Genomic DNA, 12,129 nt, shown 5'->3' with positions numbered 1-12,129 from the left:
CGTTCTGCCCCACCTGCAGCTAAGGGGCTTGAGGTGATCATTCATGCCCAACCAACTGGGACAGGCTTCAAAATCTTCAGTCTGAGCCGGGCGGTGGTGGCGCACGCCTTTAATCCCAGCACTCAGGAGGCAGAGCCAGGCGGATCTCTGTGAGTTCGAGGCCAGCCTGGGCTACCAAGTGAGTTCCAGGAAAAGGCGCAAAGCTACACAGAGAAACCCTGTCTCGAAAAACCAAAAAAAAAAACAAACAAAAAAAAAAAACTTCAGTCTGTAAAGTTATGAATAATGTTCCTTATAAATCTTTAGTTTCGCAGAGCCTAATGTTGCTATGTAACCCTTGTGTTTCTGTAGAATTCGTTTGTGGGCCTGACTAACCTGGGAGCCACCTGCTATGTCAACACCTTTCTCCAGGTGTGGTTTCTCAACCTAGAGCTTCGACAGGCGCTGTACTTATGCCCAAGCACCTGTAGTGACTACACAATGGGAGATGGCGTCCGTGGAGGGAAAGGTAGGTCTGTAGGGATGGGGGTAGGGGCTGCCTGCTGAGGGTGTGCCAGCCAAATCTCTTATAATCCACTACAAAGGAGGCAGCCTGAGTGCTGGTTCCATGCCAAGTGTAATGCTATAAACATACTCATCAACTAATAAGTGAACCACTTTTAACATTTATTACTATTATTTTTTAAAGATTTGAGGGTGGTCGTGGCACACACTCGGGAGCAGAGCCTGGCAGATCTCTGAGTTCAAGGCCAGCCTGGTCTACAAAAAGCTAGTTCCAGGACAGGCAGACTACACAGAGAAACCCCGTCTTGAAAAACAGAGAAGGAAGAGAGGAGAGGGGAGTGGTGAGGGAAAGGAGGAGAGGAGAGAGAGAGAGAATGAATGAGAGAGTGAATGAGAATTTCAGATTAAAAAAAAAATCGATAAAAAAAGAAATAGTTCCCACCCTACCCGCCCCCCCCCCCCCAAAAAAATTGTGTTTTGGTTAGAGAGATGGCTGGTGCACAAAACCATTTGTAACTCCATTTCCCAGGGTCCTGTGCATTCTGGCCTTCTTGAGCACCAAGCAATTGCAGTGTATATACATACATGAGCCAAAGCACTCATACATAAAATAAAACATTTTAATTTTTTGTGTGTATATGAGTGTTTTGTTTACATGTATGTTTGTGTACCATGCTTGGCAATGGTAGAGGACATTGGACTCCCTGGAACTGGAGTTACAGGTAGTTGTTAGCCTTCATATGGGTGCTGGGAATTGAACCCAGGTCCTAGAAGAGGAGCAAGTGCTCTTAACTCCTGAACATCTCTCCAGTTCCATCTCATCCTGCCGTGTGTGTGTGTGTGTGTGTGTGTGTGTGTGTGTGTGTGTGTGTGTGTGTGTGTGTGTGTGTGTGATTGAAACGGTCTCTGCATAGCCCTACCTGGCTGCCCTGGAACTCACTGTGTAGAACCGGCTGGCCTCAGACTTACAGAGGAGCATTTGCCTCTGGATTGCTGGAATTAAATAAAGGTGTGCATTGTAGACTGACCCAGATGCCTTGGCACTCTTGCTCTGTCTCACAAGTGCAGAGATTCTGGGCACGTGCAGCACCATGTCTGGCTGGGGTTAGGTAGATCTTTTTTTTCCTTCCTTTTTTTTTAAAGTGAAATTTGCATTTTCTTTCAATAGATTATGAGCCTCAGACAATTTGTGAGCATCTACAGTACTTGTTTGCTTTGCTGCAAAACAGTAACAGGCGATACATTGATCCTTCAGGGTTTGTTAAAGCCTTGGGCTTGGATACTGGACAGCAGCAGGTAAGAACAGTCCAGTACTCCCCTCATATCCCTTTACCCTTCTCTTCTTCAAAGGTGCTCACACATTCCTTAGTCTTTCTAGGGAAGATGAAATAGGGTGCTTGTTAAATGTAATTTTTGACTGGATATGGTGGTAGACACCTTTAATCCCAGCACTTGGGAGTCAGAAGTAGACAGATCTACATAGAGAGTTCCAGGCTAGCTAGGCCATGCATAGTGATAACCATGTGTGTTTAGGTGCTCATGGTGACCACAAGAGGTGTTATTCCATCCTTTGGAACTGGAGTTACAGGTGGTTGTGAGCTCGATAGGGGTACTGGGAACTGAACTCACTTGAAGAGCAACAAGAGCTTAACTTCACTGGGCGGTGGCGGCGCACACCTTTAATCTTAGCACTTGGGAGGCAGAGGCAGGCGAATCTCTTGAGTTTGAGGCCAGCCTGGTCTACAAAGTAGTTTCAGATCAGGCTCCAAAGCTACACAGAGAAATCCTGTATCAAACAAACAAACAAACAAACAAAAAGAACTTAACTGATGAGTGATTTCTCCAGCCCGACTATATTCTTTTTGGTTTTTCGAGACAGGGTTTCTCTGTGTAGGGTTTTTCTATATTCTTTTCTTTTTTTTCCCCACTCTCTTCTCCAGACAGTATTTCTCTGTGTAGCCCTGCCTGCCCTGGAACTCACTTTGTAGACCAGACTGACCTTGAACTCACAGATCCACCTGCCTTTGCCTCCCAAGTGCTGGGATTAAAAGCGTGCACCACAACCGCCTGCCCTCTCTTTCTCTTTTTAAAATTGTGTTTTGGCCGGGCGGTGGTGGCGCACGCCTTTAATCCCAGCACTTGGGAGGCAGAGCCAGGCGGATCTCTGTGAGTTCGAGGCCAGCCTGGACTACCAAGTGAGTTCCAGGAAAGGCGCAAAGCTACACAGAGAAACCCTGTCTCGAAAAACCAAAAAAAAAAAAAAAAAAAAATTGTGTTTTGTTTTAATTTATGTCTGGGTGTTTGCCTGTACATATGTGTATATCTATGCACTATTTGTTCCTTGTGCCTGAAGAGGATAGAAAGCATCGAATCTTCTGGAACTGAGATAGTTATGCTGGGCACTGAACCTGGGTCCTCTGCCAGAGCAGCCAGTGAGTGCTGTTAACTGCTAAGTCATTTCTCCAACATGTCAACTGTTTCTTAAAACTGGTTGGGGGACTGATTCAGTATAGCTGTAGTCTTATTAAATGGTAAGTTGAAAATACTGGTAGTTTCTGAGTAGCATTTGTATTAGAAGTCAGGGAGCTAGATACATCTTTTCTTTTCTTTCATTAATCAAACTGTAGGATGCCCAAGAGTTTTCCAAGCTCTTTATGTCGCTGTTGGAAGACACTTTGTCTAAACAGAAGAACCCAGATGTTCGGAACATCGTGCAACAGCAGTTCTGTGGGGAGTATGCCTATGTGACTGTGTGAGTATTGCAGCTTTCATGACACTACCTTTCAGTTCAGTCCCAGATTATTGCCGTGCTGGGTTATCATGGGACCTGAAGTATTTATAGCAATCCATTTCCATGGGAACATGAAAGCAGCTACCTTGCCAAATGTGGTTGAATGCTTGCAGGTCTTGAGAACTATCTGGCTGAAGTCTTTGTGATGACTATGTAATGTGGGTGGAAATAAAGGTAGGAAGTGGCTAGAAAACTAAATCATGTCCATGTTCTAGTCCTTAAGTGACTGATTCCCTAGTCAGCATTTATCTTTTACCTGTAATTCAAATGCTACAATTTCTGTAGCAAAATAATGGAGGTTATAAACACTCCCTCCCCTCTGTCTAGGATGTGTTAATAGTGACACTGGGTTGCTCTTCTCACTCAGATCTTTATTTCTTTTTCATTGCAGTTGCAATCAGTGTGGCCGAGAGTCTAAGCTTTTATCAAAATTTTATGAACTGGAGTTAAACATCCAAGGCCACAAGCAGTTAACAGACTGCATCTCTGAATTCCTGAAGGTACATGGCTTCTGCTCACTGGTGGTTCCATGCTATTTTGGATGGCATTTTGATTCATGGGTACCTCCATTATTGGAGACTTTTCCATATAAGAAATACTTGCTTTTAGAAAGATACAAAGGGAACTAAAAAGTACCCAAGCAGCCAGCATCTTAACTAATTTTTTAGGGTTTTGCATGCTCATTTTTATAAACTATGTGTGTTTGGTTACAGGCAGCACAGTATTAAGGGAATCTGGTCTCTGTTATCATAAAGCTAACTTATCTTCTCATGTAATAGAATGCATTAAGTGGGAACACAGCCCCTCCCTCTGTGTTTCTGCTTTCTGTGTGTTCTGAGTTCTGCAGAGATAGGCGGCTCCCTTTCCTTCCGAGTGAGGAAGGCTTCTTATCAAGCTTGACCAGGCAGGCAATGTGATAGATGAGCTTGGAGTACACAGTTTCCTGTCTATGTTCTCTCTTGTACAGAGCGGCAGCCTGAAGACATTAATTGTGCATTGATTTATCTATCTAAAGATTTTCTGAGTGTTTACTTTGTTGTATTAAGCACCATGGTGATACTGGGCTGACAGTACTGGCCAAAACAGGCAGAATCAGCTTCAGTGGAGGTTGTAATACAGTAGTATGGCTGCCAGGGGTTCATTAAATAAGAGTAAAATTTGTAGTGGTCAACCACTGTGTGTGCTGTGGAGGAAGAGAGTCCAGGTTTGAAATGAAAAGGTTACAGCAGGAGTGAGCAATACAAGAAAGCAGGAGAAGGAAGGGTGTTTGAAGAAAGAAGGGCATCTGAACACGGGAGGGCAGAGCTGCGGTGGGACAGGAAGGTGTGTGTGGCATAGTGCTTCAGCACAGGAAGAGTGACCAAAAAATGGATAGCTGGATAGAGATGGCCACAACAGAGAGGCCTGGTTTGAAGTGTGACTTCATCAAGCGAGACTCCAGGGCCGCCACAGTTGGGGTGTTTAACAGGATGACTAGGCGCCGTCTTGAAGAGGCTGAAGGGCGAGGCTTGGGTAGAACGGGGTGCAGGGCTGCCAGGACCACGGGGTAGACGGTTAGCACTGGCTAGCTGCCTTTTCTGTCTTCAGAGAGTCAGTCAAACTTAAGCACTGGGTATGAAGGTGAAAGTCAAGGGATTTTAAGGTTTGTGGCCTGATCAGTTGGGGAGGAATTATTTGTGAGGTGAGGACAGCTGAATGCTGCCGGTGGAAAGGAAAACCAGGAGTTCAAAGCCAGCTTCAGCTATGTCAGGTCAAGACTATTTTGTGTTGGATGAGACCCCTAAAAGAGTTTGGCCTGATGGACAGCTCCATGGCAGAGAGCTTGCATAGCATGTTGAGCGCCTTGGATCACACACACACACACACACACACACACACACACACACAGGTTGGTATTGAACATGTTTCACTTGAAGGAGAGAAATGAAGATTTTATGAAGCTTGCAAGGAAGGAAGAGGACTAGGGCCAGTTTCCCAGCCCTAGGAGCCTGAAGTATGGAGTGATAGTGAGAAGGAGCAGCTGGTCATGCAAGGAAGCTGTAGGTAGGCAGGACCTGTGAGCGAGGAGGAGTGTGGCATCCTCAGTTGGATGGGAGCTGCTGACTAAGTGTGCTTTGCACTCGAGCTTTCTTCACACCCTTCCCAATTGGCTGTCTTATTCCTGATCAGGAAGAAAAATTAGAAGGAGACAATCGATACTTCTGTGAAAACTGTCAAAGCAAACAGAATGCTACAAGGAAAATTCGACTTCTAAGCCTCCCATGCACTCTCAACTTGCAGCTGATGCGTTTTGTGTTTGACAGGTGAGTGTATTGTAGCAATCTGAGCGACAATGGTCCGATGACTCATGGAGCCTTTGGTTCTTCTCAATGCATTTCATGATGGTGCAATAAAATTTTTTTTAAAGAGAGCCAGGCGTTGGTGGCGCATGCCTTTAATCCCAGCACTCAAGAGGCAGAGGCAGGTGAATCTCTGAGTTCTAGGCCAGTCTAGACTACAGAGAGTTCCCAGTGAGCATCCCTAGGACTACACAGAGAAAACCTGTCTCGAACTGCGCCCTCTGACCCCCCAAAAAGAGGCCAGTTGTATATAGGTATATAGATGAGAGCTGGAGATATAAAGAGAATCTATGTGTCTAAATACTATGAATTTTTAGCTTTTTAATTAAAAACTGTAAGTACCTGACTGAATTACTTGATATAATCATATTTCAAATAAAATTTTCTTTTCATGGGAATGCATCTTTCATCTTGTAATTGAAACAAGGTGGCTCTGCATGTGGGTATACAGGCTCTGCTTCTGGAGTGGGTTGTTAGCAGAAGGGATCAGCCTTTGCCCATGTACACAAGATTACTAGATGGAATATAGCTGCTGTGGGACTTGTAAAGGAGCTGGCAGCGTGTGTACACGTTTGTTTTGATGGATCGACTGTTACTGTGTGTCCTCTTTATGGCAGGCAAACCGGACACAAGAAGAAGCTCAATGCCTATATCGGCTTCTCGGAGAGTCTGGATATGGAGCCATATGTGGAGCACAAAGGTACTGTTTCTATCAAGCTGTGTCTGTTGTTAGCTTGAGACGAACCCATGGCTTGCTCTCCATGCACACAGCTGCAGCATTCCTCGAATCCCCGTTTTCAGGCTTTGCGGACAGCAGCTTTTTTGATAAGATGTTATTTTTCATTTATTTTATAAGAGTAAGCACACTTAAATTTTGCTTGTCCCATCGGACCCTGTTCACTCTATTAACACATTGATAAATTTTCAAAATAGAAATACGTGACTCTGCAAACACCCAGAAAGTGAACATTCGCATGAGCCACCCAAAAGAGAGAAACCTAGAACCTGCTGGGTGCTCATCATCCCTCCCATCTTTTTCTCTTCTTTCCTTCCTTCCTCCCTCTCTCCCTCCCTTCTTGCTTCCTTCTCTCTTTTTCCCCCCCACGTTTTTAAGACAGGGTTTCTTTGTGTAACAGCCCCGGCTATCCTGGGACTCACCATGTAGACCAGGCTGGTCTCTAACTCAGACCCACCTGCCTCTGCCTCCTGAGTGCTTGCTGGGATTAAAGGTGTGCGCCACTATAACCTTGCTTTACTTTTTCCCCCCATTAAGTATTTTATACAAACTCACTTTCCTCCCGTCTTGATATTTGGGTTTATTCTTTTTGCCTCCTGGGAGAGGGCCAGGCAAATGATAACATAGAATTAACCCTGCTGTGCTGCTGCTCTGGGTTGGGAGGGTGGCTGGAGAAAACACCATCCCAGGTGTCTCTCAAAGTAGGTTTCTGACAACACACAAAACTGTCTAATTGGACATCATGAACTTTATCTGGATTGTCTAGTCTGTTTATGCTTGATATGATTACTGATTTATTCCTCTAATTCAGACTTACTGTAACACAGTCCAACCCTTTGTAAATTAAGTATTTGGGTAGGACATCAATGGGTTATGTACCTTTGTCGTAGTCTCAGCCATTCCCCTCCTCCACTGCCTTCCCTAACCCTGCACCCTACTCTAACTGGTCCCTTTTCTTCCTAGCTGGTGACACCTGCTTTCCTACACATTATATTTTTATTATTATTTATTATTATTATTTTAGTGTTTTGAGACAGGGTTTCTCTAGCTTTGCAGTGGGGGTGGGTGTGGGTGGATGACGCAAGTCACATGAGTAATAGTGCTGTTGGTTTTTGCCCTGGCTGAACTATAACTTTGTTTTTCTTTTTCCTTTTTTTAAAACCCATTCATTCATTCATTCATTCATTCATGGTTTTTCCGAGACAGGGTTTCTCAGTGTTGTTTTGGTCTCTGTCCTGGATCTCGCTCTGTAGACCAGGCTGGCCTTGAACTCACAGAGATCCGCCCGCCTTTGCCTCCTGAGTACTGGGATTAAAGGCATGCACCACCACCGCCCAGCTTCTTACACATAGTTTCATTACCCTCTTTTACATCCATTTTGTAGTTCTTCACTTCATTGGCAATTTCAAGCTCCTAGTTTCTCTAAGGTTGCACACTTAGTGACTTTAGAGCAGTTTGGGATGGTGCCACTGTCTCTTCTGACCCTGCTATCTTGGACATGCTAGCTTCTGTTTGTCAAAAATGATCTGCCAAGAGATTTCCCTCGAGTGGGACAAATGCAGCTTGCTCCATAAGACCCTTAGGTTTATTTTTGGGACACTTGCCTACTTAGATGTCATCAGAGTGTATGGCTTGAGGAACACCCAGATTTAGGAAATTGTGGTTCATCTGTGGCCATGAAGTTTCTTCCAATTTTTTGTCTGCTGCTCTGCAAGGCTAGGGAACTGTCTCCTTTTAAACGGCCGCACTTCCCAATCCCTTCCCAATCGTTTCTCTAAGTGGGGACTAAACATGTAAATGTCTGAGCATAAGGGGGGCGCTTGCATTCAAACCACCACAGCTGATCATTTTCGTATCTGTTTGTTCTGGCAGGATAATTCACTTCTGCTTTTAAAGAAAACATGGGATATTTCCATGTAAAGTGGAATACATTTTAACTCCACAGAAGTTCTATCATTTGTGACAAGGATAAATCTGAATGACAAGACCTGAAAGTATAATAAGCTTGGGTATAGAACGAAAAATCCTTAATGTGGAGCTCATATAAGTAGATATGGGGGTTGGGGATTGAGCTCAGTGGTAGAGTGCTTGCCTAGCAAGCACAAGGCCCTGGGTTCGGTCCTCAGCTCTGGAAAAAATAATAATAATAAGTAGATATGAACTGGGGAGCTTATCTTACAACGATGAAGCTCAAGGGATAAAATTTGAAGATCTGTTACATGATGTGGTGGACTGAAATTAACCGTTCCAAGCCAGGCGGTGGTGGCCCACACCTTTAATCCTTTCACTCAGTAGGCAGAGGCAGGTGAATCCTGGAGTTCAAGACCAGCCTGATCTACAGAGCCTGTTCCAGGACAGCCAGGTCTACACAGAGAAACAAACACACAAACACACATTCATGTGCTGTTTCGTTCTGCGTTCTTAGTTCTTGCCAGTGGAGCAGTATATTTAAGACGTGTCCTGGTGTATGTCTGGAGGTGTCAGAGAACGGTTTGTTGTTTTCCCCCTTGCTGAGTGGGGTCTGTCTTGTCTCCGCTATGCTTTTTATTCAAGGCTAGCTGGCCTGAAATTTTCCAGCCAGTTCTATCTCCTTACCTTCCATTCTACCTCAGGAGCTCTGGGATTCTCTCCCTGGCCCAATTCAGAAATATTTGTGTCGCTCCTCTAGTATTTTTATCTTAACCCAGAGTTTTGACCCACATGTTAATCTTTATTAATGTCCTCCTCACTAAGTGTCAAGTGTGCGGGGATTTTGTTCCTTAAGTCAACTGCTATTTTCTCCTAGTCTAAAACAAGGTCCAACATGTTCATTGATTGAGTGATGGACTGTTTGTAAGGGTATTATTAACAGCAGTGTAATAAAGTTGGGTGTGAATTTGTTTTTAAAGCAGTATTGTTTGTAAAAGCTTCTAAATATTACCAGTTTAAATATCTATAGACATGAGAATGGTTCCATATATTGTGGTGGTAAATTATACTTAGTTATTGTAAGTTTTTTTCTTTAAGAATTTTTGTTTTTAATGTGCATGAATGTTGTGTGTGTGTGTGTGTGTGTGTGTGTGTGTGTGTGTGTGTGTGTGTGTACACGTGTACGTGTGTGTGTGTGTGTACATTTCCTTGTGCTTGCAAAGTTCAGAAGAGGGAGGGCATTAGATCCAATATTGATGGTTGCGAGCCTCCCTGATGGGCGCTGAAACTGTTGGGTATTGTTTTGTTTTTTATTTTAAATTAAATTTTAATTTTATGTGTCTCAAATGTTTTGTCTTCATATACATGCCTAACCTTTTTTTTCTTCTTTTGAAATATGATTTCAATATGTAATCCAAGCTAGTTTAGAATTTAGAGAGATCCTCCTACCTTTGCCTTCCAAGTGTGAGGATTAAAGACATACATCACCAGCACACCTAGCTACTTTTTCCAAACTAGAAGTTTTTTTGTTTATTTCTTTTTTTTATTAAAGACAGGGTTTCTCTGTAGCTTTGGAGCTTGTCCTGAAACTCACAGAGTTGCGCCTGCCTCAGCCTCCTGAGTGTAGCACCACTGCCCAGCTTCAGAAGGTTTTATTGAGCTGGGCTTGGAGGTATACGTCTTTTATCCCAGTACTCAGGAGCAGAGGCAGGTATATCTCTGAGTTTGAGTCCAGCCTGGTGGTCTACATAGCTGAGTTCCAGGCCAGACAAGAATACATGGGGAGATCTTGCTGCCTGAAAAAATAAAAGACTTTACGTACTCTTTTTTTTTTTCTGTTTTGTGTTTTGGTTGTTTTGAGACATGCCTTACATATATTCCAGCCTTGCCTGAACTGTACTAAATAGCTCACACTGTCCTCCAACTTGTGGTAATCCTCCTGTTTCAGCCTCCCTTGTTTCAGTTGCCAATACTATACAAAGAAAAAAAAGTCAACTATATTTTATAAACATCTTTTTATCTTAGGTTTTTTTTTTTTTTTAGCCATTTGAATAGTTTAGCTGTGTATAGCCCACAATAGCCTTGAATTTGTTTATCCTCTTACCTCAGTCTCTGGGATGCTGGGTTGTAGGGATGCAACCACTATGCCCCGTTCTTAGGTGTTACATTTTGTATTCTGTGCATAAAGAACTATAGGGTTTATTCTCAAGCTATAAGGAATGCTATCATGGAAAGTTATTCTTTTCTACTTGCAGGTGGGCCATTTGTGTATGAACTCAGTGCGGTCCTCATCCACAGAGGAGTGAGTGCTTATTCTGGCCACTACATTGCCCACGTGAAAGATCCTCAGTCTGGAGAATGGTACAAGTTCAATGATGAGGACATAGAGAAGATGGAGGGGAAGAAATTACAACTGGGGATTGAGGAAGATCTAGGTAAAACCTTTAAGTTGTGAGTGCCCTTTTCAAATATAAATATTATTGTTGTGGTTGTTGACTTGAGACAGGGTCTCACCCCCCCAAGACAGGGTTTCTCTGTGTTACAGCTCTGGCTGTCCTGGAACTCCCCATGTAGATCAGCCTGGCCTTGAACTCAATAGAGATTTGCCTGCTTCTGCCTCCTGAGTGCTGGATGTCACCATGCCTGGCTTAAAATAAAACTTCATTCATTCATTTACTTATTTATTCCTGGCAATGTTTGATGCTGTCATGGCCCAAGGGAGTGGCCAGGTCTGATGGGAGTGATCTTCTCCACTTTCTCCTGGGATCTGAGAGAGTTTTTATTGTGTTTAGTATTTCGAGATACGCCCAGGTTGGCCTTGATCTGGTGGTCCTGCCCCTTGGTTCCCCAGTCATGATACTGCAGGGGTTACACCTGTTCACCACCACACCTGGCTCAAGCCAAGGTGCCAAGGTGTCCAGTAGAGGAGGAGCACTGGCACTTAGGCCTTGCTGGCTTTGAGTCTCGGTCCCATTTCATTTAGAGACTCTTTGTTACTTTTCTTGTTTGTCACTGTCGTAATACCTGACACAGAGCTGTGGAGAGCAAAGCTCATGTTTCAGGGCATTGTGAACCTTCATGGTGGGAAGGTCTGAGCAAGCATGTGGGTATCCATCCAAGGTGCAGTAGAGTGAGGAGCAGCCCTAGCCACACTATTTCTACCCGCCAGCCCCCCACTCCCCCCATCCTAAGCTTGCACACCTGCTCCAGGTCCTGCCAGCAGCTGGGGGAGTAAGTGTTCAAAAAAGTGTGGTGGGCATTTCACATCCAAGCTGGACTGAGGTGAGTGACCCTTAGGTTCCCAATATTTACTGTAGTGTTTTATGGGAGCAATGTTACCACCGACTTTTTTATTGTACTTTTCTTAAGATAAACCTTAGATTGTAAATAATTGTGTTCATTTTGAGTGTTTATGGCAGTTGTGTACATTGTAAAAATGGAATTGTAAGATTTAAAGCATTTTAAAGTCGTTAGGTCTACTGTCCATTTTATACATGTGAGTAGTCCTCAATTTTAAAGAGCTTAAGAGAGTCCAGTATTTTTGTTTACCAGTATTTTTCAGTTGGGTTTTTTTTGTTTGTTTTTGTTTGGTTTTTCAAGATAGGGTTTCTCTGTATATCCCTGGCTGTCCTGGAACTTGCTCTGTAGAGCAGACTGGTCTTGAACTCACAGAGATCCACTTGCCTCTTCAGTGCTGGGATCAAAGGCATGTGCCACCACTGCCAGGTGACCTCAAACTTGTGACATCCCTTACCTCAGCCTTCCAAGCTCTGATATTATAACTGTGCATGTATTCGGTTTTCCTTTTATTTGTAAACTATGTGGGTGGAGTAGTGTATTAAGATAGGTCC

General features: G+C 43.8%; 1 protein-coding gene across 5 annotated transcripts in view; it reads left to right on the top strand.

Annotated features, from left to right (window-relative positions):
• Usp48 (ubiquitin specific peptidase 48) overlaps positions 1–12,129 on the top strand; it is a 71,276-nt gene that overhangs the window by 9,015 nt on the left and 50,132 nt on the right. For all 5 annotated transcript variants that reach the window (XR_008213520.1, XM_052715192.1, XM_052715189.1 and 2 more), the window contains exons 3-9: positions 352–508; positions 1,673–1,800; positions 3,132–3,256; positions 3,687–3,795; positions 5,465–5,598; positions 6,252–6,334; positions 10,534–10,713. Coding sequence is in view for 4 of the 5 variants with exons in the window: in XM_052715192.1 (XP_052571152.1) it covers positions 352–508; positions 1,673–1,800; positions 3,132–3,256; positions 3,687–3,795; positions 5,465–5,598; positions 6,252–6,334; positions 10,534–10,713 (916 nt within the window). In the remaining variant the exon portion in view is untranslated. The remainder of the gene's footprint in view (positions 1–351; positions 509–1,672; positions 1,801–3,131; positions 3,257–3,686; positions 3,796–5,464; positions 5,599–6,251; positions 6,335–10,533; positions 10,714–12,129) is intronic.

The sequence above is a fragment of the Peromyscus californicus genome, unplaced genomic scaffold (genome assembly GCF_007827085.1).
Source record: "Peromyscus californicus insignis strain IS unplaced genomic scaffold, ASM782708v3 Scaffold_5__1_contigs__length_169319896, whole genome shotgun sequence".
Classification (NCBI taxonomy): Eukaryota; Metazoa; Chordata; class Mammalia; order Rodentia; family Cricetidae; genus Peromyscus; species Peromyscus californicus.
This window is presented reverse-complemented; position numbering and strand designations above follow the sequence as displayed.